The 23,870-nt window shown below is 43.8% G+C and overlaps 1 protein-coding gene across 5 annotated transcripts in view; it reads left to right on the plus strand.

The window, feature by feature from the left end:
- PTPRF (protein tyrosine phosphatase receptor type F) overlaps positions 1-23,870 on the plus strand; it is a 201,061-nt gene that overhangs the window by 78,368 nt on the left and 98,823 nt on the right. For all 5 annotated transcript variants that reach the window (XM_078885304.1, XM_078885320.1, XM_078885308.1 and 2 more), the window contains exons 3-4: positions 6,495-6,640; positions 13,125-13,266. In XM_078885304.1, the coding sequence (XP_078741430.1) occupies positions 6,495-6,640; positions 13,125-13,266 (288 nt within the window). The remainder of the gene's footprint in view (positions 1-6,494; positions 6,641-13,124; positions 13,267-23,870) is intronic.

The raw sequence follows: 23,870 nt of genomic DNA on the forward strand, positions 1-23,870 counted from the left end.
TATTTATTTAATTGATTATCCATTGACAATTGCACTTTTAAATATGTTTATGCCTATTATTAAGGTATGTTAAATGACACAACAATACTATACAATATATGTTTTATTGATATATACATAGAGATTATGTGTTTTTACGTAACACATGTGTAATGAGTGACTTCCGCAACACGTTGTGTCGAGGGTACTTTTTTATTCGTATACGGGCACAACACAGGCCAACCTTATCTTCTCACTCTGATTACAACACAACATTTGTGTTTTTTTTAGTTTACTATCGTGTTGTGAGTTAATGGTTTCAGTCCAGTTACGAATGACTGCCAAAAAAAAATCTCATTTGTTTTGCCACTTAAATCAGCAAATTTGAGCATATTTTGTTTACTTTACCATGCAATGGATGCTCTTTTGCAGGGCATATAAAAGGTGTACCACCTAGTGTGGATAATAGACACGTCAAGGGACTTTGGAAGTAATCATTCTGTGATGTAATCTTGAGCCATTCCTTGAAACAATATGATGTTACACTGCTTTCTTGAACAGACATGAATGGACATTTATTTATATTGTGATGTCACTAAAACAATTAAAATACACTTGGGAGACAAAAGAAAGAAAATATTAAAAAATATGATGTCTCACGTTAAGAAAAATGTTTAACTTGTTCTGGGAAATAGTTTTTATAATAAAATAATGGTCCATGCTTTGATTTATTTCGTTCGCTGACGACAGAGTTTGCTTGTTTTTCGCAAAGTGGGCCTTTAGGTGCGTTTTAAAAATGATAATCTCTTATTATTTTATATACTTCAGCAGGATTCCAGTCCCCAAAGGGAAAAGAAATTTCTAGCAGAAATCCAGGTCATTATGTATATATATTTTTACTTACTGATTCACTTAACATTATAGTGTTAGCAGGTACAGGGATTTGTTGTTGCAACCTTGGACGTTGGTTCAGGCCATGCAGGATTTGTATTTTTTGAAGGTGTAACCAATGTCATTGTTCTGGAAACCTCTGCTGGTGTGTGGGGGACCACATTTGCTGACACTCACCCAATAACCAGATGTGCAAGCCTGTAATCCAGAGCTCTGGAGGCAAGATTTGGTGGATTGCAAAGAGGTATGTGAAATTCCAAACCACAGAGCTGCGAGGTGGCCAGCACATAGTAGTTTTGAGTGTAAGTAGTAGTGTGGGTTATCTTCAGGTACTCGGGGTTCTTCCCACAAATATCAAACTGCTCCTTAAAAATTAATTGACCAAACATCCCAATGAGTGACCCTCCTAAAATTAGGCTTCAGATCAATGAGGCTTTCCTGGATAAACAAATGGCTTTATTATTTGATTAATCTCCTTCGATATCTTTACAGGTATATGTATATATATATTCCTAACATTAATGAATGATTACTATTATTGTATAAGTAATTGCACAAAAATAACATGTACAGACAGAAAGGCGGATACTGATGTAAACACAGGTACCTCTGTTTCCTTATTATTTATCTTGACATGTCAAATTGTCTCCCCGCTCATCCGAATTTTGAGCAGTGCTGTCACCATTGGCGTCTCTCAGCTCATTGGTTGAAATTTCACATTCCCATGGTGGGGGCCATTCTCTCAATAGGGATAGTTTATTTTCACAAAGTGGCACTCACTTTGTCGAAATAAACTATCAGCCAGAGTAATAAAAACGATAGGTTGAATTGGTTCCCAACTGAGATTTGAAATTGCAACCATCCGATTTGTATCGCAGCTTTGTTGTTTTTAGATTGTCACACCAGAGAATAGTGTTGTAAAATGACACCACAGACCTATCTTCAATCGGTGTCTCTCCTTCGTTAGGGCTCTCTCAACCAACACTCGACAGTATCCCTTCAAACTCTATTAAGATTGGTTCTCTATGTGCTAGACACCCGATGGCTTTATATATTTTATCCATAGACCTGTGCTGAGCCACATGAAGGGAAAAAGCAAATGTAGTATAATTTATTTAATGTAATAAAATTTGACCGAATTGAGATGTCACATTCAACACACATGACAACGTAATCACAGGTGGCAAAAAGCAGGATATAAACACAGCATCTCAGCGGAGATGACTCATTGTTGCTGAAACTGTCATTATAAACCTGAGAAAGAGAAAGGGACACACGCAAACCCCGAGTTTGAACCCGGGACCCTTAGCAGTGTTGCCTCCGTGTGTTTTTTTAAACAGCCATTATGACCCCCTAGAGAAACAGATACCCCGACTCAGGACTCAAACCCAGAACTTCAGCAGGGCTATACTCAGTATGTATTCACAGTCATTATATGCCCTTTTATAGAGACACCCAGCCACTTTAGTTCTGTATTGACAGTTTTTAAGTGTTTAAAATCTAAATGCAGGGGGTTTTTGGTTTTTTAATGTCGACATTTATTTCCATTCGTACAGAGATTATATTTTCGGCTGACCAAGCAAATACTCGTGCGATTTTTGCAGTCATGCACGCACGCTTTGAGTGCTGTTTGGAGAACAAAGTTGCCTCAATATTTACATTTCAGTGGAGAATATACTAATTTGATGATAAGAGTGTTCAACTCAAAATCTGAAGTGCACGCGTTCAAATTTCAGTGGGAGGGGGGGGGGGGATTTACTTTGCCCGCCATCCCAGCATCTGCTGCAGCACCATCACCAGCAACTTTTATTATCATCAGCAAAGGAATTTATTTCAATCAGTGGCAGCAATATAAACATCAACATTGTCACTCGACATGTATTGATTATTTAGTCATTCAATTAAATATATCGCCGGGTGATGGCGGCTGTGTGGAGGTGAGGGTGGGTGGATCACACAAATGTTGTGAAACTCCTTTCCTGTGGGTTTTGAGTTGTGATCCTTTGGCTCGCCAGGAGAAGACAATACAGCATATGCACTAATCATCATCTGTTTCCATCCGTATGGAGTGTTGCCCCCTCGCGCACATGGGTTTCATCCGGATGTTTCGGTTTCCTCCAACTTGTATAAACAATCATTAATTTTCTGAAAATATCTTAAAATAAAAACCTATCGCTGGACCCTCCTGAATTAGAGTCGTACGATGCAGTGTTGCTGTCCTAGATAAATAAGAAAATCAAAATCAAATATATTATTTTTACATTCGCATGCTATTATACAGCCATTGAATCATGCATACATTCGAATGTTTACAATTCATTTGTATTACGTGCAAATTATATAATCATTGATCATAATGAATATTATAGTGCTGATGTAGTTTGCAATCTAAAAAATTCGTCTACGGTGGTTAAATTCGTAAAACCTTTAAAAGGGAAATTTAGTTCTTCAAACAACAATAGATGAATAAGGAATCCCAGCCTATGCGAGTTAAAACAATATGAGATAGGTCTGTAGACAATTTTTTAAAAAACATAAATGGACTAACTCCCGATTAGCTTTAGAGAGTAGGTTCCATCGTTTAGATCCACAGTAGCAAAAATAAATGTTTTATCCTGTTATGTTACACTAACAGGATGAACAAGACAAGCTATATGACAGACAATACAAGAAAGCATTATATTTTATCAAAATAAAGCTATACTTGAATAATCATTCTGAACAGCAGCAGCATCATCCAAACCATCATCATCCTTTAGTGGTCGATACAATTATCATCACTTTTTTTGTGGGAAGTCAACATTGGATATCCGGTGTAGAAGCCCGAACCTTACCATTTGAACGTGGAGTTCCACTGCTAGCTCATGTTCACAAATAGAGATGAATGCTTCCCCACGGTTATTTGAGCACAGAGACTCTTTGATTTCAACATTTAACTTTCAGTATATTTACTTGTGCAGACAATTGAATCGTACAGAATTCTTAATTGAACATGTAATTTGTAGTAAAATTAGATGCATCATTCGAGATGGGACTGCCAGGCAGAGGCACATCATGGCCAACACACATCACTCATCTGGCTTATGCAGGCCGTATTTCATGGACATAAATGACCATGATTGAGGCACGGAGCCTAGCTTAGTGTAATATGAAGCCCAGACAATAGAGGTGGGGCCTTTCGATTTCTCTTAAAAGTCGGCGTAGATTGAATGTTGCGAATGTGCAGCTGAATGGTGTTCCAGACGGCGGGGGCTTCCGCTGGAGAAACGACGCCTGGCATTGATGTTCATGGTCCTCGGTGTAGAGAGGAGGTTGTGAATCGTGACGCTGTGGAGAGTTCCACCGTGCGTGAGCTATAGTGCAGGGTGACAGGAGTGAAGAAAGATAAGGTAGATGACTGAAATTAGAGGCGCGGTGGGAAAGGCAGGTTGTCTTTGTAGCTGACCTTGCTGGTGACACGAAGCAAGTGTAGGGAGGGAGGTGAAGGAATATAGCCGTGGATAATGGGCACGTGATGCTGACGTGGGCGAGATGGAGCAAGATGGAGTGAGGAGCCACTTCAATAAAAGGCTTCCCTCCGCCAAAAGACAATGATGCTAGTTAATGCTGCATATCAGCAATCTGACATTTAGAATTTTCAGCCCTCAGAGATGCGTTTGGCTAAATTATATAACAAGCCACAATCATCTTATCACTTCATTGTGTAATGATTCGTAAATGAATTGAGACATAAAAATCGCTAAGTACACTGCTTGGTTTAATTTGAATCTCAGCAGTATTAGTTTAATGTCTTTGATATCACCTATATGAGCATTCTTAAATTGAGAGAAGCCCAGCCTTGGGGCTTGAACCAAGGACCTGAATTGTGCTGGTTCATTGGCTCTTACGCAGCCATTATGAATCCACTTAGAGTGAGAAACACCCAGACCCAAGGCTTGAACCCAGGACGCAGTGGTGCAGGCTCACTGCTCGGACACAACAATTATGAGCCCCGTGAGCCTTCTGTGGCCACCTTTCCCCCTGAGGCAATGTTTGCTTTGCCTCTGCAGCTGTTTCATGTTATTGCTGTTGGCTTCCTGGGATTTTTTCCCCTTCATATTTGTAATAAACGGTGCGAAGCAAAGCTGTTATATTTTTTTATTACTGTTTCTCGACCACACCAGCACCACCCCTGGGACGCAAGTCTCATTTACAGCTGAATCTGACGCCAACACTGAACCAAGCAGCGCGGTCACACGCGTCTACTAGGGGCGTTTCTCTCTCATACTTTATAGAATTTTCCACAGGTTGATTCTTATTATGGCTCAATGGGATTCATGGAGTCTCAAGAATCTGATATTTTCACTGTTACTTTCCTGGAGCCGAGTTTCAATCATGATTCATATCCTGAAACCCAGCCACCTGAAGCCAAATCTCAATGAAGACTCTTACCCGGAAACCCAGTCTTAACCATAGTTAAATAAAAGTGTTGCTGGGCAGTGCACATTTTTTGAGTTCTGTAGAATGTGCTGGTGTTTATTGTTTAATTAATTATTTGTGTTGAATAATGTATGAGTTTCTCGACAGTGGCCTGGGGCGACAGCAACGTTTGTATTCCAGGTAATGAATCATCAAGCCTTCAGTAGGTCACCTCAGACTGAAATTGACATTTATTAAAGACCCCCCATACTAAGTTGACTCAGACTTAAAAGGACACCCAGCAGGACATTGTTTATATTAGAATGGAGACTTGATACTGCCCTACACTAAGACAATTCGGACTAAAGTGACCACTTAACAAAGTACTACACTTGGACTCAGATTCAAATTAAAGTACTACACTAGGTTGACTGAGACTGAAATGGATATCCTATAAACAAATAAATAAGGTCCTCCCATTTTCAATCCACCAATGGATGAAGGCCTTGCCACACCATGTCAGCTATGGAGGTTTTTGACCATATGTCACTATTACTCTCGGGATCTTTCAGTAATATGTCACCATGCTGGTCAATGAGGATTGGTGAAAGGGAGGAGGGCCTAACTGGGCCTCATATCACTGACCACTGAAGTGAGCTGTAGCTATTAGTCGAACGCAGGTTGCCGGGTTCACTGTAAATAGCTCAACCCCGAAATGAACGTCCTATGAAGATCTAAATAGTAAATTAATGCATTCCTACACTAGGTTGACTCAGACTTAAAATGTCATTGTGATGTCAAACAGAAGGTGTTTTCAGTTAAAAAGACCAATGCAATTTAACTGGTATTGGCCAAAAATCCCAATGCAAAAATATTACCTGCAAGTCCATTTTAGGATTACACATTGCAAAATCGCCAACTTATGTGAAACTTTGCAGGACCCTCCTGAAAAAAGTCTTGAGACTCACAGAGGCTTCTTGAGTAAACAAGAATAATAATACTGCAATTGTCAACCGATATTAGATGAACTCATTTGGGGATAACCCAATGAAATGGTCTGCATAAAGTCTCCAATCAATATCAAGAATGGAGTCACATCGATATCCTGATACCAAAGCGAGGTCTCCTGGAGCTGAGTCAATTACTTTCCTGAAATCCAGTCTGTCTGCTGGTGCTAAGTTTCAGGTAGTCACATGTTCTGGGTTTGTGTGTCTCCGCGCTCTCAGGCCCGCCTCACTTCACACGGACCCCGGTGGATCAAAGTGGAGTGTCTAGCGGGGTGGCGGCGTTTGTGTGCAAGACGGCAGGTGATCCGCGGCCCCGCATCACCTGGATGAAGAAGGGCAAGAGGGTGAGCTCACAGAGGTTTGAGGTGAGCAGGTGTATGCACATACATAAACATATAGGTGTAAATATGTATATACATAAACTTATATACACATTATGTTTGTTAAAAAACAAACGGAAAACCAGTGACCATTTTCAGAATCAATTGCCAGCTCTGAAAGTCAGGAACCTGGAAATCGTTTTCAGTGGCATTTTATTATTGAATCCCCTGATTGCATCTGCAAACAACAAATGGCATGGTGTAAAGATGAATGGGTATGAAAACTTTGTCCAAATGGAGACAGACTTGAGAGAAAATAATTGGGACGTCGTTGGGCTCAGCAAGGGGGAAATGCCATGCATTTTAAAAGTGGCAACATTTAAAATTATAGCAGGACAGTTGACATTAATTATAAAATATGGGATTCTTAGTCTCTTTGGACATCAAGCAAAGAGTTTTAAGAATTCAAGAGTGCATCAGATGGAGCTTTCAACTAATATTAAGGCTCTTGAACCACTGCACGATGAAGTTAATACAAATATCTTATGAATCCACTTACCAAAGTTCCTGTGCTTGACACCATTGCAATCATTGAAGACTTGGTCCAACAAGGATTGAATCCTGATGTACCGGCCCTGGTGAGACACTGTCTCACCAACACTTACTTCACCTGGAATGGAACATTCTACAAACAAGTTGAAGGTACCCCAATGGGTTCTCCCTTATATCCAGTTGTAGGCAATGTTTTCACGGAAAATTTTGAGACAGGTGCCATCCAGGAATCCACTCTACGTCCGTCCTTGTGGAAGAGGTACGTAGATGACACGTTCGTCATCTGGCCACATGGCTGACCTGCTCTGAACCAATTCTTCAGCCACATCAATTCCATACACCCAGCCATCAAATTCACCATGGAAGTGGAAAAGGATGGCAAGTTACCATTCTTGGATGTTTTAATAGAAAGAAGACCAGATGGCTCAATGGGACGCTGTCTACAGGAAAGCCACCCATACGGATGCCTACCTAAAACCTGACACCCACCACAATCCATCCCAGAAGAATTCCCTCATCAAAACTTTACACTATAGAGCTCAATGTATTTCTGACCGTTATCCCCTAGCCAGTGAACTGGAACACGTACACCAAGCCCTCAAAATGAATGGATATTCAGACTACACAATCCATAAAGCTATCACCCCAACCGTTGGGAAAGAACCATCTGAGGACCCAATCAAAACCATCACCTTGCCATACATAGGAGGGGTCACTAAAAATATTTCCAAAATAATGAGCAAACACAAGATCCAGGTTGGATTTAACACAGTACATAGAATTTGTGATTTGATCCCATCTGTGAAGGATGTGATCCCTGCCATGCAATACCCCGGCGTCTACAAACTAAGTTGTGTCTGTGGCAGTAGTTACATTGGGGAAACTTAGAGATGTCTCGGACCGTGTTCGTGAACATAAGGCAGATCTGAAACACGGTAGGACCAATACCTCGGCCGTGGTTGATCATTGTTTTAATGCGGTGGGCTCACACGAAATTGATCTCTCTAAGATGAAGGTACTTTGCAAGCCCACTGGCTATCAACAAAGATTCGTTCATGATGCCATCCATATATATAGACACAGACACAATTTCAACCGAGAAGATGGATACAAACTGAGCAATCATTGGAAGGACGTTATCAACCAGTTTAAGTCATAATTGGCTATGATGTTCCCATCCTACCACCTGCCGATGTTAGTTGTGCTTTACGCCCATTTCAAACTTGAGCTTTCTTCACAGTCACTCCGCGCGCTGACCCCTTGGTTGCGGCGCTGCGATCTTCCATTAACATGCTAATCTCTCTTTAACATGTTAATTTTCACCTGGCAGCCCTTTGATTGGTGGAAAAATAACCACTACTTACATTATCATTGGCTGCTTATAAACAGTTTGCCTTGGAAGCTAACCCACCTTTTCCTGAAGACGACTGTTTGTGTTGCGATCGAAACGTCGTAGTTTTTTGTAATTTTTTGTTATTTTCTTTGAACCTATCTACGTGACTTTACCGAAAGACCCAAGAATATGAATCCCTGCAGACACGAAAGCTTTAAGTCAAGATTGTGCAATTAATATTTATGTTTGTTCATTATTTTTATGGTCATTATTGATGTTTTTAGCCTTTTGCCCATCCAAGGACGGGTGTATTGCAGTAAATCTGAAACTTGCAAGCGAAAAGCAGACCGCAACGTGATATTCATTGCATCTGTAGTGGGTCAGGAACCAGAGGAGAACGTAGGTGAGGCAACACAATCTGTATTTAACTACACTGAGTACAAGGTCCCTAACACAAAGGGGTAACGGCCCCTTTCACCCGATACCTAAGGAGGCGTGGCCTCCGGGCTACGCTGCCTGCTAACACTGGGACCACGCGAGCTCTGAGCCCTCCAGCTCGGGGCCTAGGGGAGGCCACTCTGACCCGACCGTCCCAAGGTCGTCTCTGGGTCTTGCCCGCTGGCCTCACTGAGCTCCCTCCGGCCCTTAGAAGGACAGCGGAGCTTGGGGCCCAGGGTCCTATCTTCAGCTCCGTCTTCGGTCTTCAGCTTGGAGATGACTGAGCCGGACCCTTCAGAGGTCCGGCTTATATACAGGTCCGTGGCTTGCTCCGCCCTAGCCACGCCTCCCTTCCAGAACCTTCTGGAAGGTGACATTATCCCCCAATCCCCCCTCTCGGGGTTTGGGGATTTGTGTCCCAGGATCCGTTTTCCCAGGGATTGGCGTTGGCCCCTTGGGCCATGATCCTTGACACTGGCGTGACCCCGCTTCCGCCCTCTGTTGACGAGAAGGAGGAGCTACCCGCTAACAGCATGGGGAGTGCTGATTAATTCCCCAACACATCCATTCGTGTGCAATTTGTAAGGCCCCGGTGACACAGACTTATTTCATTTAACGGTTATAATCCCTTGTTCATCATGACGTCCTTTTGACTTCTATGTCTCAATAGCGTAACGGAGATCGCGTGATGTGAGGGTTCTGCCTTCGGAGTGAGGGTTGTAAGTTGACGCTGAGGAGGGGGGAGGAGGCGCCTCGCCCCCCCATGTGGAGTGACGTCACCCGCTAATTATTATTAATTGAGGGGGGGTGTCCATTTGGAGGACGTCACCTGTTCATGATTATTAATTAGGGCGGGTTCTCCATGCGAAGTGATGTCACTCGCTCATGATTATTAATGAGGGGTGGGTCCATGTGGAGGATGTAACCTGTTCATGATTATTAATGAGGGGGGTTGGTCGACGTGGAGTGATGTCACGCGCGTTACACACTGACATTCTTGGGTAAATATAGTAGTAAATGTCCTGTATTTGATGTACTGCCTAAGTCTTTTTTCAATAAACCATTACAATTATTTTCTGTTTCCATTTTGAATGTCAACATCTGCAGTTAATTTTCCATGTGTGGATTATAGTCTTGCGAAGGTTATTCCAGCACTGTCAGTCCACACAAAGAACGAGTTCAGAAAGGATCTCCATGAACACCGGTTTATGCTCATTCTTCCCATTACTACATTTTCTCATTGCAGAGGCTGAAATACCTAGGTGTCGTTTTCTGCCAGTAGAAAAGGGAACGTTAATTCAATAGAAGGCAAGCAGACGGACTCGTAACAGGCAGCATTAACCAGATTCTTCTCGTTCCTACCCAGGCACGCGATTCACTACAACTGAAATGGTGGCTCGGGTGAGACTCAGAATGAGGGCCCTTCAGTCATGCATACTCAGTCAGCAGTATCCAGAAAGATGTTAGGTGTCACTGCTGATAAGGTTTTCCAGCGGAGTGGAACGAGAGACGCGCGTGTCCCTGAACACGACTTGCTGATAGAATTAGGCACACGCCTGTCGGGATTGAGCGTACACTGTCGGCGATTGGCATTACAAGAGGCATGGATCAGCTGAGGAGGAAAAAACACAACAGCAACAAGAAATACAATTAATAAGCATCTAAATCGAAAAAAGCATCTTAAGACTCGATAGAAGAGCAGGACACAAGGGGAAGCCAACGCAGGGGATGACGGGTGAGAGTGGGGACACACGACCAATGAGTCCTTGGGCAGCCGAGGGCACCAAGGTGGTGCCTCAAGGAGGAGCCCTATTTAAGGGTATTCCAATAACCAGACGTTGCATAATTGTATTTGTTTACATAGTTCAGATGGTTTCGTGTTGTTTGGATGCTTAGTAGTTCGAGTGATTGCTGTTCAGTTATTAAGTTCGATACCTGCCATTTGGTTGTTGTTTCTTTGTGATTGCCAAGGTGATGTATTCGAAGACTGCGGGCCTGGTCCTTGTTCTGTTTTGTTGCAGTTGTTTTGTTATGCCTTGGTGGTTTTAAGCACCCTGATAGGATATGTATGGATATGCCTGGGAAATATTGTGTTCATCTGTCCAAGGACGCTTCACATTTTTTCAATAAAACTACAAAACTCTCAAATTAATTGCTACAAAACCTACCAGAGAGTTTACCAATAAAGAATATTCTAACCTTTATAGTTTTGGGGCATGATTGGCAATTCATGAATGTAAGACATTTTTTTCTATGTTAACGTTATGCTGCATGCCAGGACAATTAGTGTGTGTGCGTGCGTCGGTTCAGTGAGCTTATTATAAAACACGGTTTATTCGCCTCAGCCCATGTACAATACTGTAGGAGTGTTAATACATGCACACCCAGTAAAGACCTCATCCACCGACACAGAATGCAGTACGCCCGACTCACCAGAGAGGGTGGCTTCGCTCCTTTTTAACACGCGGGTTGTTGTGTCAACCCCTGTTAACGTTCCACTGCTTGAGGAAAGTCTCCCCACACGTTTTCGTTTGGGGAGATGTTTGACCATACAGGTATTTCATAAAACTGGTCAGTGCGGGTTAGTGAACAGGGGGGGGGGGGGGGCAGCACTGGTTCCAATATCACTCGCTGCTATTAGGCGCCACGGTGGCGAGATATTATTCTCCCTTGCCCGGTATGCAGGAGGTCGTGGGTTCAATTCCGACCCTGACTCGTGGTTGTGTGGAATTTTCTCCGGGTCCTCCGGTTTTTCCCTCCACATGTAGAAAATGCGTTTAGTGTATTTGGCTGATATACATTTCTACATTGACTGCAGGAATTCATATTCTTGGGTCTTTCGGTAAAGTCACGTAGATAGGTTCAAAGAAAATAACAAAAGACTATGACGTTTCGATCGAAAACGTCATAGTCGAGAATATACATTTCTACGTGATTCGCCACTTTGTTGAGTAATCATTTGTGGCCAGGTTGTGTCTGAAAAAGAGTTATACAGCTCAGTGGACCTTATGTGGCACATTAGGAATGGATCACTCTTTTAATTATGTCCTTGTGCTGCAAGGGAGTAAAGTGTGATTCTGTGAAGGTCCTGATGTGCTGTGCAGTGCATCAATGCATGTGTGTACAGCAGCATGTGATGACTGAGTCGGGCCTGTAGGTGGCTGGCAGGGTTAATGAATAACCGCACGTGTAAACCAGCCACATGGTTAATGGCGTCTCGGAAGAATTGCTGCGTGACACACGTGCTGTTGCATTTTACAGAGTGACGGTGCTGTTCTTCACAAGATTAATATTAACCACAATAAATAAATGTGCTTGCCCTCGATTTGGAGCACCTGCCCACGTCCTTCATTTCGAGTGTGCAACACTTACCTGGTAAAATAAAATATAGTTTTAGTTTAGTGATGGTTTAACGATGGCCCTGAATCGAACTCAGATCGCCGGGTTCATAGTGAAGTACGCCAACCACTATGCCACCACTTCCAACCCAACAACACTGAATGAGTTTGTACAGTATTTATATTTGTGCACGTGTATCAGTTTGTAGATGCATTTGTGTTTTACTAAGAATTCTCAATCAAAATTGAGATACCCTATATGTCCTGGCTTCCTAGCTTGTTGAATTGTTTGTTTTGGTCATTTCATTTAAGTTGTAGCGTCAATTTGTTTACTTGTTTAACTGTTTGATTGTTATTTAGTTGTAGTCTGATTATGTCTCTATATTTCCTGTATTGTAATTTACCTGTGGTAGTAGTTGTTTTGTGTGGTTTGTGTGGTTGTGGTTGCCAGGTGACAGTCTGTGTCTGGTGTGCTTTGCTGTCGTTTAGTAGTTGTAATTTAGATGTGTAGTTTCAATGTATGTCTTTATCCATGTATTTACTTGTTTCATTGTTGCTGTTGTGGTTTGGTTGGCGTTTGTCACAGTTGTTGTGGCTTTCCAGGTGAAGTAAATTTGAGGATGAAGCAGACCCCAAGCTGTGAGTTTAGTGTTTGTAACAATTTGGTGTTTGTAGCTTGATTGTTGTTGTGGATGTGGTTGCTCAGCTGATGGAGTTTGTGGAAGACTCAGATTCCATCATGTGATGTTTTCGTTGTAGTTTAGTGCTTTTCATTGTGGTTATGCAGGTGACTGGAGTTTAACAATGACTCAGGCTTTGTGCTTGTGAGTCGTTTTGCTGTAAATGAGTGGTCATTGTGATTACGCAGGTGACGGAGTTTGAGGATGGTTCAGGCTCCGTGCTCCGGATTCAGCCACTGAGAACCCCTCGTGACGAGGGGGAGTACGAGTGTACAGCCTCCAACGGGGTCGGAGTGGCAACAGCCTCTGCCACACTCACCGTCTACAGAGGTGACACACATGCCACTTGTCGACCTACAAAGACACGTTAAACGCGTCATGAAGCGCCTTCAAAGTAGTCTCATTCTCATGCATACATTGTTGCCAAAAATCACGTAGCTCATGGCATCAGTCGTGGAAGTCTTAAGCTGAGATTTCTTTAAGCTGCCTCTTCACGTTTGCTTTCATGTCCTTCTTAAAAATGAGTTCCTATCAAAACTCATTACATTCTCTGTGTGGGCGCCTTGTAAGATGGGGAGCGTTACGGAGGAGAGCTTTTTCACTTTAGCACAACAATTTCACGTTGTGTCATTGTTCTTTCTCCAGTATAAATCAGAAGGTGCCAAACTCACACTGACAGGGCCTGCTCACGTGATTGTCCTGTTATACCACGTGACTACATGCACACAAGGTGTTGGAGGAGATGGAGATGAAAAAAAAATCTTAAGCGCAATTTCTATCATTCCTTCAATTGCAACAAATTAATTACACTCACTTTTTTACTGAACCTCTTACACATACATACATACACACCTCACATTTACAGAGGTGAAAACACACATACACCTATCGATACTAGGCTTGCAATGATGCCCCACTCCCGCAGTTTGGCAAATTGTCATGATTTTGGGGTCATCATTCCATACAAGAATCAGTTTTGTCAATATCTTCTGTCTCAATTGTTGTATCATTCACTCTATTAGCCTAAATGTAAGAATTTTTTATTTCAATGGAGCTTAAGTTGCACGATTCGTAAATAATTAATTCTTACACACATGATGCTATGCATATTTGGTGACCAGAAGAACTGATTTATTGTTTCATGCATAATAGACAAATGCAAATGCATTGCTTAGATACACACACATGCCATGATGGGAATCTCTATCTGCGGTAAAAAAAAAGATATATGTTAAATAGCCCAGGAGCTAGAGTACATCCCTGTTGCACCCCAAGGTTACCAGGAATGCCTTTGACTCCCAGCCAAGTAGTTTTACAGGACTTGTGCACAATCATAGGGCACCAAACTCTAGCCTCTTGTTGGTATCAGAAGCCTTAACTAGATCAATACAACAGAGGTGTAGGTCATGTTAAAATTGCCTACACCTTTGCAGTAGCAAATTGACAGAGAATAGTGTGTCTCTGCAGAACTGCCGCTGCCTAAAACCACACTGGAGTTTTGTAAGCTTCTCAGTGTGCCTGGGAAGACAATCTTTAATAATCCTTACATATCTCTTTTCTGGGATGTTAACAAGGGAGATCCCTCAGTGGTTTTAACAGTCAGTGCTGTTCCCCTTTTAAAAAGGGGGAGACCACCAGGACATTCTTCCAGAAATGTTCGCGTTGTGCAGAAATGTTCACGTTGTGCAAGAAGTTGTTATGATGTTGTGTAAGGCAGCCTACACACAATTGTCATCCTCCCTCAGCGATGCGCATGGAAGGTCATCCCTGCCTGGCAGTTTACACACCTCTACAGCAGATGACACATCATTAAGCCATTTACAGGGGCTCTCTACTTCATATAACCTGTGAAACCATAGAAGGGGCCAGCTCCCCACCCTCGCACCATGATGTTGGGGCCGAGGGATTTCCCCTTTCCCCTCATCACGTTTATTCATTTTAAGTATGGTAATGAGGATAGTTGCTGCAAATAACTGTTTTGATCAAATTGAGTGGTTTGTGATCCTGAGCGACTGACACTGTTCCCATTTCAGCAACCCCCCGCAACCACCGCTTATCATGGCAGTGCTAAATGGCTTTGCGAATCTCCAAAAGGACGATGCAATAAGCCGCCTCATTCTTGGACGTGAGATATGGTAGATTGTGAAAATGAGCCTGTTGCGTTCTGTCGCCAAGCTGAAATACTTTATCAGCCATGGTTTCTGGGGGGCGGGGGTCTGGACTAGGCACCCAGTGCTGCCATAGCAGCTGCACGAACCATATTCCTGAACCTCACTCATTTCCCCTCAGCATCAGGTGGAACACAAGATACCAGTTGCAGGTGATGATCACATTTTCACAATTATCAACAGCTGATACTGGCCTATTGTAAATTGAATGGAATCTTAGAATGGAAGGCGCATCTTACAGACAATCCGATGGGCAATGGCTAGATTAGCTCACATTCGCTGTTCCACCCTGCAGATGTTGATTTGACCTGACATGTACCCAAGGTGTTGTGTCAATGCGCCTATGAAAGAACGGTGTTTCTGGAGGCTCCCCGAGGGGGGTTCCAGTCACCTGGCTCCACCAAACAGGGTTTTCCCAGTGAACGTCGTTCATGCCTGCCCCCTCGAGACCTCCATCACATTCTCTGATCCTCTGGTAATTAATTGTAAGGTGGAGGGTTTGCTAGCCCCTTCAACCAGACTAGAACCCTCATTTGCAACTGTATATATGGATGTGTGTGTGCGATGAGGATAATCAGCTGACCAATTTGTAGTTTGGAAAAGCAAGAATCTCCTGTAAAAAAACATTGTTAATCAGTGAGTGTCTTGTAAGTGTCCATATGAAAGAATAATAGGTGTCTATTTGGTGTGTCAACATTTTAACACCTGTGCTTATTGCCAGGAAGGGTAATGCCTATTCTATTTTCATCATTGTGAGCACCTATGAAGGCTGGCATGGCACACTAGGGAGTGGGTCACCAACACCGCACCCTTTGTCTCCTCAGTGCTGATGTTTACACACCACACCAGGTACTCCTTTAAGGCTGAGTTAACATCGGGGAGGCCCAGTACAAGTTCAGATATTCGTCACTGTTGGTCATGAGTGGGAATTGAACTCGGGTAACTGGGTTCACAGCGCAATGTGCTACCCACTGCACTATTTCTCCCCCCTCACACACACATTTATATTTCAATACCGTACTTAAACATTTCTAGTGAGTCCAACTGAGTCGCAGACGTTCTTCTCCAGAGACAACACATTTATTACACAACACGTATATACAGAGGAGTAGCTGCCCCTTTACCAGATGCAGCCTCGGGTGGTGACCACCCAGTTAACTACACCACCATACAGGAGTTAGGGCTACGACGGACCGGACCCGCACTCGGGTCCCGGGCCATTTGTTGGTGCCTCTTCAGATGTAGAACGTGGAGCTGCCAGCTTGTAGAACGTAGCAACCCCAGTCCCTCCCAGGGACCCACCTTATATCCTCCCAGGTCGGGGCCGGCTCCGCCCTTGGCCCCGCCCACCTTCGAGAGCGTTCCAGCTCTCTCTTGATCTCTCTCTCGAGAACTCTCCCCGGACACGTGATCACCCCCTAGCCCCCCCACCTGGGGCCCTCTCTGTGGACACTCCAGGTCACGTGTCTACGGGGTCAACCAGAGTGCCATGGCCCGGGGCAACCCTGTCCCTGGGCTGACACTCTCCCGCTCCCCCTTGTGGGAGCCCGCACTGTACGCCATGCGTGGTGCCCTCGCTATCCCAGCGCTCACCAAGCACCGCTCGGGCTGGTACTACACCCACCTACGGGGTGTACGTGATGACGGTGCATCGCACGCCGTGCTCTGCTAGAGCCGGGATCACTTGAACACACACGATGCTGTCCGCGATGTGAGTACATCGCACGCCATGGCCCTCTAGGGCCGGCACCATACAGTGACATCCCCAATGTCACTACACATTCATAAAATCGCCAAAGGTAGACTGAGGCTAAACTATAATAAAACAAACAGATATTTATTTCTACAAATGTTACATGTCATGTAGTAAGATTGAACTGATCTTTGCATAACTTTATAAATGATGCATTGCCACCAATAAAAGTAAATTGAATTGTATCTTCGTTGATTCACATTAGAGCAGTTTCACATCAAACTTTCTGTATTTTCCTCCTGGTGGTTATTGTAACGAGTGTTTCTTGGGCATTTGGCTGTGGATAATTACGATCTTGGAGACACTGAGCAAGCTCCACAGAAATACTGGGTTCAAGCCCTCGGGCTGGACGCCTCTCTCTTTCTCAGATGGTTCATCCTGGCTTTGTCAAACGTTGAACGAGAACATATGAGGTCTTGGGTTCGACCCTTGTGACTAGGTGTCTCTAAAAGGGTTCATAATGGCCATGTCAGGCATTTAGGCAACACCTCCAAAGCAGAGGTCGCAAACGGGTTTTGATTCCTTACCCGTATCCGGCCGCACCAGGGTCGCAAATGGGTACCCGTACCCTACCCGAAATGAGTGACAAACGGTTACTCACCAGTGACTCACGGCCTACCCGTACCCGTACCCGGCCGCACCAGGGTCGCAAACGGCTACCCGTACCCGTACCCGGCCGGGTAGCCGGATATCGGGTAGGGTACGGGTATCGGGTACCCGGTTGCGACCTCTGCTCCAAAGACCGTGGACTTGAGCTCAATGGTTGGGTATCTCTCGTCTTCTCTCATTGGGTTGATACTGGTCGTGTCACAAATATTTGGCTCAAGTCATCAGGCCGGGTGTCTCTCTTACTCTTGCTCCTGCTCTCTCTCCACACATTCTTTAAGACAATAAATGCTGCTGCACTTCATTAAAACATCTGTTAAACTGCACAGACAATTTTACTCATGGATTGACATCCAATTTGAATCCAATCAACGTATTACCCATGACTGCATTTTAACCTTAGGGGTCTGTGTGAGGTTGCGCTTGTCTGCATTTTCTTTTACTTTTATTAATTTAAATTAAAAAATTTTACCTACGTGACTTTACCGAAAAAACCTAAGAATATGTGAGCGTGAGTTTGCATGTGTATGTATGTTGTTCGATCACCCGTAAATGTGACTGGCTCCTGCTGAGAAGGAGGGATTGACACAATCAACCTCTTCCCCCCCATCTCCTGTAGCTATCGTGTCACCTGAGCCCATTTATAAAGCCACTTATTTGGCACGTCGATTGCGGGTGTGTGGAGCCAGAATCCAGAAACATAGGACATCCCGGCCGGAAAGGGATATACGGAAACGTCCCAGGAGGGAATCAGCGAGACTCAGGGCTCAAACCAGGATCTGAGTGGCACTGTTTCAGTGTCTTTGACAGCCATTATGAGCCCTTTTTGAGGACCACACACAGACACCCAACTCCAGGGCTTGAACCCATGGCTTTGGTTGAACTGACTGAGTGTCTAATACGGCCATTGTGAACCCCCAGAGAGAGAGAGAGAAACCTCGACCCAGTGCTGAATCATTGTGTGTAATGATCATAAACCCCTTAACAAAGAGATATCCATTCAGACCCACTACTCAAACCCATGATCTCAAGTGCTGTTTAAGTCTCCGACAACCGTTATGACATTAATAAAATCAAAAGAAGCAGTCTCATGGCTTGAACCTCGAAGGAGTTAGTCATTGTGTCCGACTTGGCCATTTTGAGGCAACAATTGCTCTGATAAAATATAATTTGCCGAAGAATATGTGAAATTGCTGCAATTTGAATCAATTAACTCTTAACATTTAAATGTGCGTCAAGGTTTGAATCCTCGACCTTCGATGGGTTAGCTTCGTGTCTAATACATGATTGTTATGAATCAACTGAGATCGACACCAGTCACAAGTCTAATCATTATTAGACTTTAGGATTATAAATGTTATACTATTTGTTATTATACGCTGTACCATTGACCGTCGTGTCAATGGGTGAGTCGTGGGGGGAAAACTTGCAGTGGAGCAAAGAATCCATTCCCTGCGGAGAATACAATGCCAGTGAGTGGAACGCGGTCTGAAAGTCACCGTAAACGTGAACACAATCAGTTAAGATCCGAAATGGTTTATTACGTCCTTCCAATGATTGCTAAGCCATAATTATATATTAAGGATTATCATCCTCATACTGCCTTAATCGGGATTAACAATGTGGACTTTGAATACTGACAATATCCGCCCAGTGTACATTAATCTGTCACCAGCGGTGGGGGTCTAATCATCGCTCCCAGGGGTATCCGTCTTGGCGGCAGGCGAGCAAGTCATGGCACCAACTGTCCAACCCCTAGATCTGCTTAGCCTCAAATCAATATTAAAAAAAACATGCAGAAGCTATCGTCTCCCCTTGTAAATGAAGCTGCCCTGTGCTTTTGTGAGAGCCCAAGGAATCCTAGCCTCTTTGGCATGAGGCGTGGGGGTGGTGGGGGTGGTGGGGGTGGTGGGGGTAATGTGAGATTTTATTTGGAGACGTTATGGGCATCTTGTCCCCTCCTCTACCCTCCCTCCTCCTTTCCTCTCCTGCCCCCCATTTCTCCTTGATACAAGGATCCTTTTTCTCTCGTAACGAGGGCTCGGGTTGGAGGTGAGAGAGTGCCGTTTTGTAGGGGGTGGGGATAAGGTGGAATTTGCTGTGAACACTTTGCTTTCTTCTGTTTCTCTCAGCCTTCATACTCTACACATTAAAACAATTGCTACAGAAGGTGTGTACAGGATTAACTGCACGTGTGGTAAATGTTATGTTGGGCAAACAGGACGGATGATCAGCACGAGACTAAAATAACATCAGAGAAATATTAAATTCTCCCAAATACAACTGTTAGTAGCAGAACGCGTGCCAACAAGGACACTCAATTGATTTAGATAATGTTTGAAGTTCTGTGCAAAACTAGCTACTACTGGCCAACACTAATTAGAGAATCTATCGAAATGTAAAGAAATAAAAATAACTTTAACCGTTCGGATAGCTACCGCCTTAGTGCTGCGTGGAAGCGAATCATCAAATAATACATTATTTAAATGCATGCCTACAAAGGGCAGCGTACTTCAATAGGGATTACCGTTGGTAGGGCTATTTTAATACACACAATAGACAGGAAGGACAAGTTCAGAGGGCTCGCATAATGCACATGCATAATGTACGTTAACTCAGTAATTAAACACCCCCCCCTCCCACTTTGGCCCAGAAGCGTGGTCACCACATCTACGCCTCTATATAAGGAACGAAATAGACGTCTCCACAAATCTGGCTGTCGCCTGATGAAGCTAATTGTAATTACTGGCGAAACGTCGTACTCAGATCATAAATGTTGTGGCTTGGCTCTCCAACACACCGGTGGTGCTGTACTAGTATACTCCACTATACACTACACTATACACTACTATACACAATACACTACACACTACACTATTATACACTACACTATACACAACATTACACCGGTGTGCTGTACTAGTGACGAATTGGCACATTCTGTTTACGCGACAACCCTTACTAGTTGGCTGTGTCGGGTGGTGGCGGGTTTTAACGACACATTTTTATATTTACGCGATCTAACCCAAAAAACCTCTATTATGGATAATTTTGGTTAATTTAGGAATTGTAGCCTCGCTACATATATTCAGGAGTTTTATTGTATAGGTTACACCTTATAACAACCCACTGTTGTTTGTGCACTGTAATTAATGTGAATTGTTTTCATGGTAACTACATGTATGGATTATACATGTATTGTGTTTGGATGGAATTTTTTAAATGGAATGCTTGTCCAATCTTCTGCTTCCTTAATACGAAAAAAATATACATTGTAAAGAGCATGTATATTGTTATTCTGGTTTGGGAACAGGGTACGAGTTTTTGAAAAGATGTGCAGTTTTGTTTAATTTCTATCCACCGAATTGATTTTACGAACAAGTTTTTTGTTCAATAAACGGTACTTAAGTCAACACGAAAGCTCTCGCGCAAAAGGCACGAAGCCATCAACATCAAGGCAAACATTGACGGTAAGCAGAAAAAGTTGAGTTTACATTTTAAATTGTATATAGATTACACGATAGAGATTACGCAATGGCGCTGCTGCTGCCTCCATCGTGGGGATGTGAGATGAGTGTCTCCCCGCTGTCGCCGCGAGCGGGGAGACACTCTCTGCCAAAACGAGTGTGGTGGAACGGTTCTTATATCCATTGCCGGTCCTGATGTGGAACATCCACATTTCTTTAGTCGGGGGGGGGGGTGAGTCTCTTCTGTAGGATGACTACCGCTGATTTTCCACGCAATTGCACACACCAGTAAAAACAGGTACCCTCTACATTTTTTACCTGGGCGCTGCGTCCGCTAAAATCAGGGAGAAAAAAATCCTGAGTGAACGCAATCATTGTTATCGATGAAATGGCAATGCCTCCATTGATAAGTCTGTGCCAAAATCGGCCTGTCTTTCTCCGTGTTACTCAAGAGTCAGACTATCTTTCTCGATCTCCATCTGTGTGTGTCTTTCTCTTTCCATCTCTCAATGTTTCTATTCATGTCCCTCTTCTATTTTCATGGACTTCCTGTGTCTCTGCCATTCTCAGTGTCTTTCTCTCTGTGTCTGTATTTCATGGTTGTGGGGAGCGGTAGTGTAGCGGTTAGCGCACTGCACTACGAACCTGGCGACCCGGGTTCGATTCCCGCTCACGGCAAACACCAGTGACGACTATCTAAACCGGTCCCGGGCCTCCCCTAGGTCGATTCAGCCTCAAATGAGTATCCGGTGCGGTGTGTAAACATTGCCACTAGGGAGACAAAGGCGGTCGGGCGTGGTGCTGGCCACCCCACCCCCTCGTATACCGTTCTGGCCTTCATAGGTGCTCGCTAACAGCACTTGCCCCTACAGTCTATTAAGGCTGTACGGGGGATCTTTGTCTTTGTATTTCATGGTGACTTTGTGCCTCTTGTAGCGTGCTCCACCCATCCCACTTTTGCTGCTTGCAATTCTCACTTCTGCCGGTCTGCCATCCCTAACATGTTCTTGTTTCGTTGCCTCTGGGATTGCACTGTTATTCGCCTTCCAGTTGTGAGTTGTCAGCTTCTCACACAATCAAACCTGGATGGCCCTAGGTGTTTTAAGGTGCCTAAGCATGAGGGCTACATGATTGTAAGTGTGCACCTTTGTCTCCCCACTGCTGATTTTCTCACACTCCACCACATGTTAGTTGTGGCTGGGAATCGAACTTATGGCACTGCATTTGTATCACAGTGCAATGATAAACCACTCACATAACCGACGCGCACACACATCAACACAACAACAACAACCGCCATTCGCCACTAAGTGGCGGTGACTTCACGACGCTTGTGCCAGGCCATGTGCACCTTGAGGCCATCAACACAGGCACACACACACACACCTACACACACTCACATCCATTAAGGTACCCCTCCCATTACGCAACCCCCCTTCAGAGACTTCCTTAAAAATCCACCAGCCACACGCTAAAATAACCACACCACTCTGCGTGTGTTCAGACTGATGTATTTTCATCCCCATGGCTCCAATCTTGCTATAGGAGGGAGGGGGTTGAGCCATTTTGTGTTTTTTTTGTGTTTTATTGTCGCTGTTCTTTATCCTAGGTCTTGGTCCAACACCAATTACACTGCAGACTCAGTCTCGCCACAAGCATTTTTTTTAATGTTATTCTCCGTTTCCCCCCTACCCCGCAGACGATTCATTCCGTTAAGGGACAGCATCCCAATTTTATTGAGGAGGCTTCGAAGGGGGTCCCTTATTTCGTTCTCTGTACGTTCATATGCGTGCACGTGTCTTTGTATACATGCAGTAGTGTAGTGGTTAGTGGGGTGAGCTAAGAACCCAGCGACCTGAGTTCAATTCTTTCTCACGGCCAACATCGGTAACGATTATTTGAACCAGTCCTGGGCTTCCCCAGGTCGACTCGGCCTCAAATGGGTACCTGGTGCGGTGACTAAACATCATCACTGGGGTGACAAAGGTGGCCAGGCGTGGTGCTGGCCACCCACTCTCTCTTTTGCCGTGCCGGCTTTCATAGGTGCTCGCTAATAGCACTTCTCCCAGCAGTCTGTTATGTCTATACGGGGTATATTTGTCTTTATTTGGTATGCATGTTCGTTCCTTTGCACTCTTGTGTGTATGTGTTCAAGAGTGTGGCTATGTGTGCATGTATGCATGGGTGCAATATGTGTGTCTGTGTGCATCTGTGTGTGAGTACGCATTTGTGTGTTTGTGCATTTCTGTATCTGTGTGCTCGTGTGTGTGTCTGCCTATATGAGTGCATGTGCATTTATCCTCGATTGTGTATCTCCGTGTGTGCATGTGTGTGCATCTTCCTGTACGTGTCCCTGTGTGTGTGAGTACAGTTGCGTTTGTTGATTGTGAAGTAAAATTCATTAATTATTGCTTATTACTCGGCGAGTCAGACAGACTCTCTCAGGATATGTATGGCTAGACACCCAGGTAAAGGCACGCTCAGACACTGAGTATGGAGGATTGTTGTCTCTGGCTTACAGAGGCAAAGGCACTCATCGGATTATTGTGAATACACGATGTAACACAATTTTTGTTCCTGAGTAGTAAGTGTTATTTCCTAATTGCTTATGCCTCAAAAGTACAGAAAATGGCTATTATTCCCCACAAACTTTTATTTTGTGACCAGGACAGTGATATTTTTAAATTTACCTATTTTCAATAAGAAAACGGGCAAATTGGTGTCTTTTCGTTCACATAAAGTTAGAAAAAACCAAAATAAACTAACATGTATTTATACTAAAGTAATACAAAATGCTTTCACGAATCAGCCCACAAATGTAGTCTCCCATCATGTTCTCTTTATACTGTCCTTGGTAGTGGTGTTCAAAGTCCAGTATATCCTGGTGGAAGCGCTCACCTTGCCCCTCCGAGTACGCTACCATGTTCTCGTTTAATTTAT

This window comes from Lampetra fluviatilis, chromosome 3 (genome assembly GCF_964198595.1).
Source record: "Lampetra fluviatilis chromosome 3, kcLamFluv1.1, whole genome shotgun sequence".
Taxonomy (NCBI): domain Eukaryota; kingdom Metazoa; phylum Chordata; class Hyperoartia; order Petromyzontiformes; family Petromyzontidae; genus Lampetra; species Lampetra fluviatilis.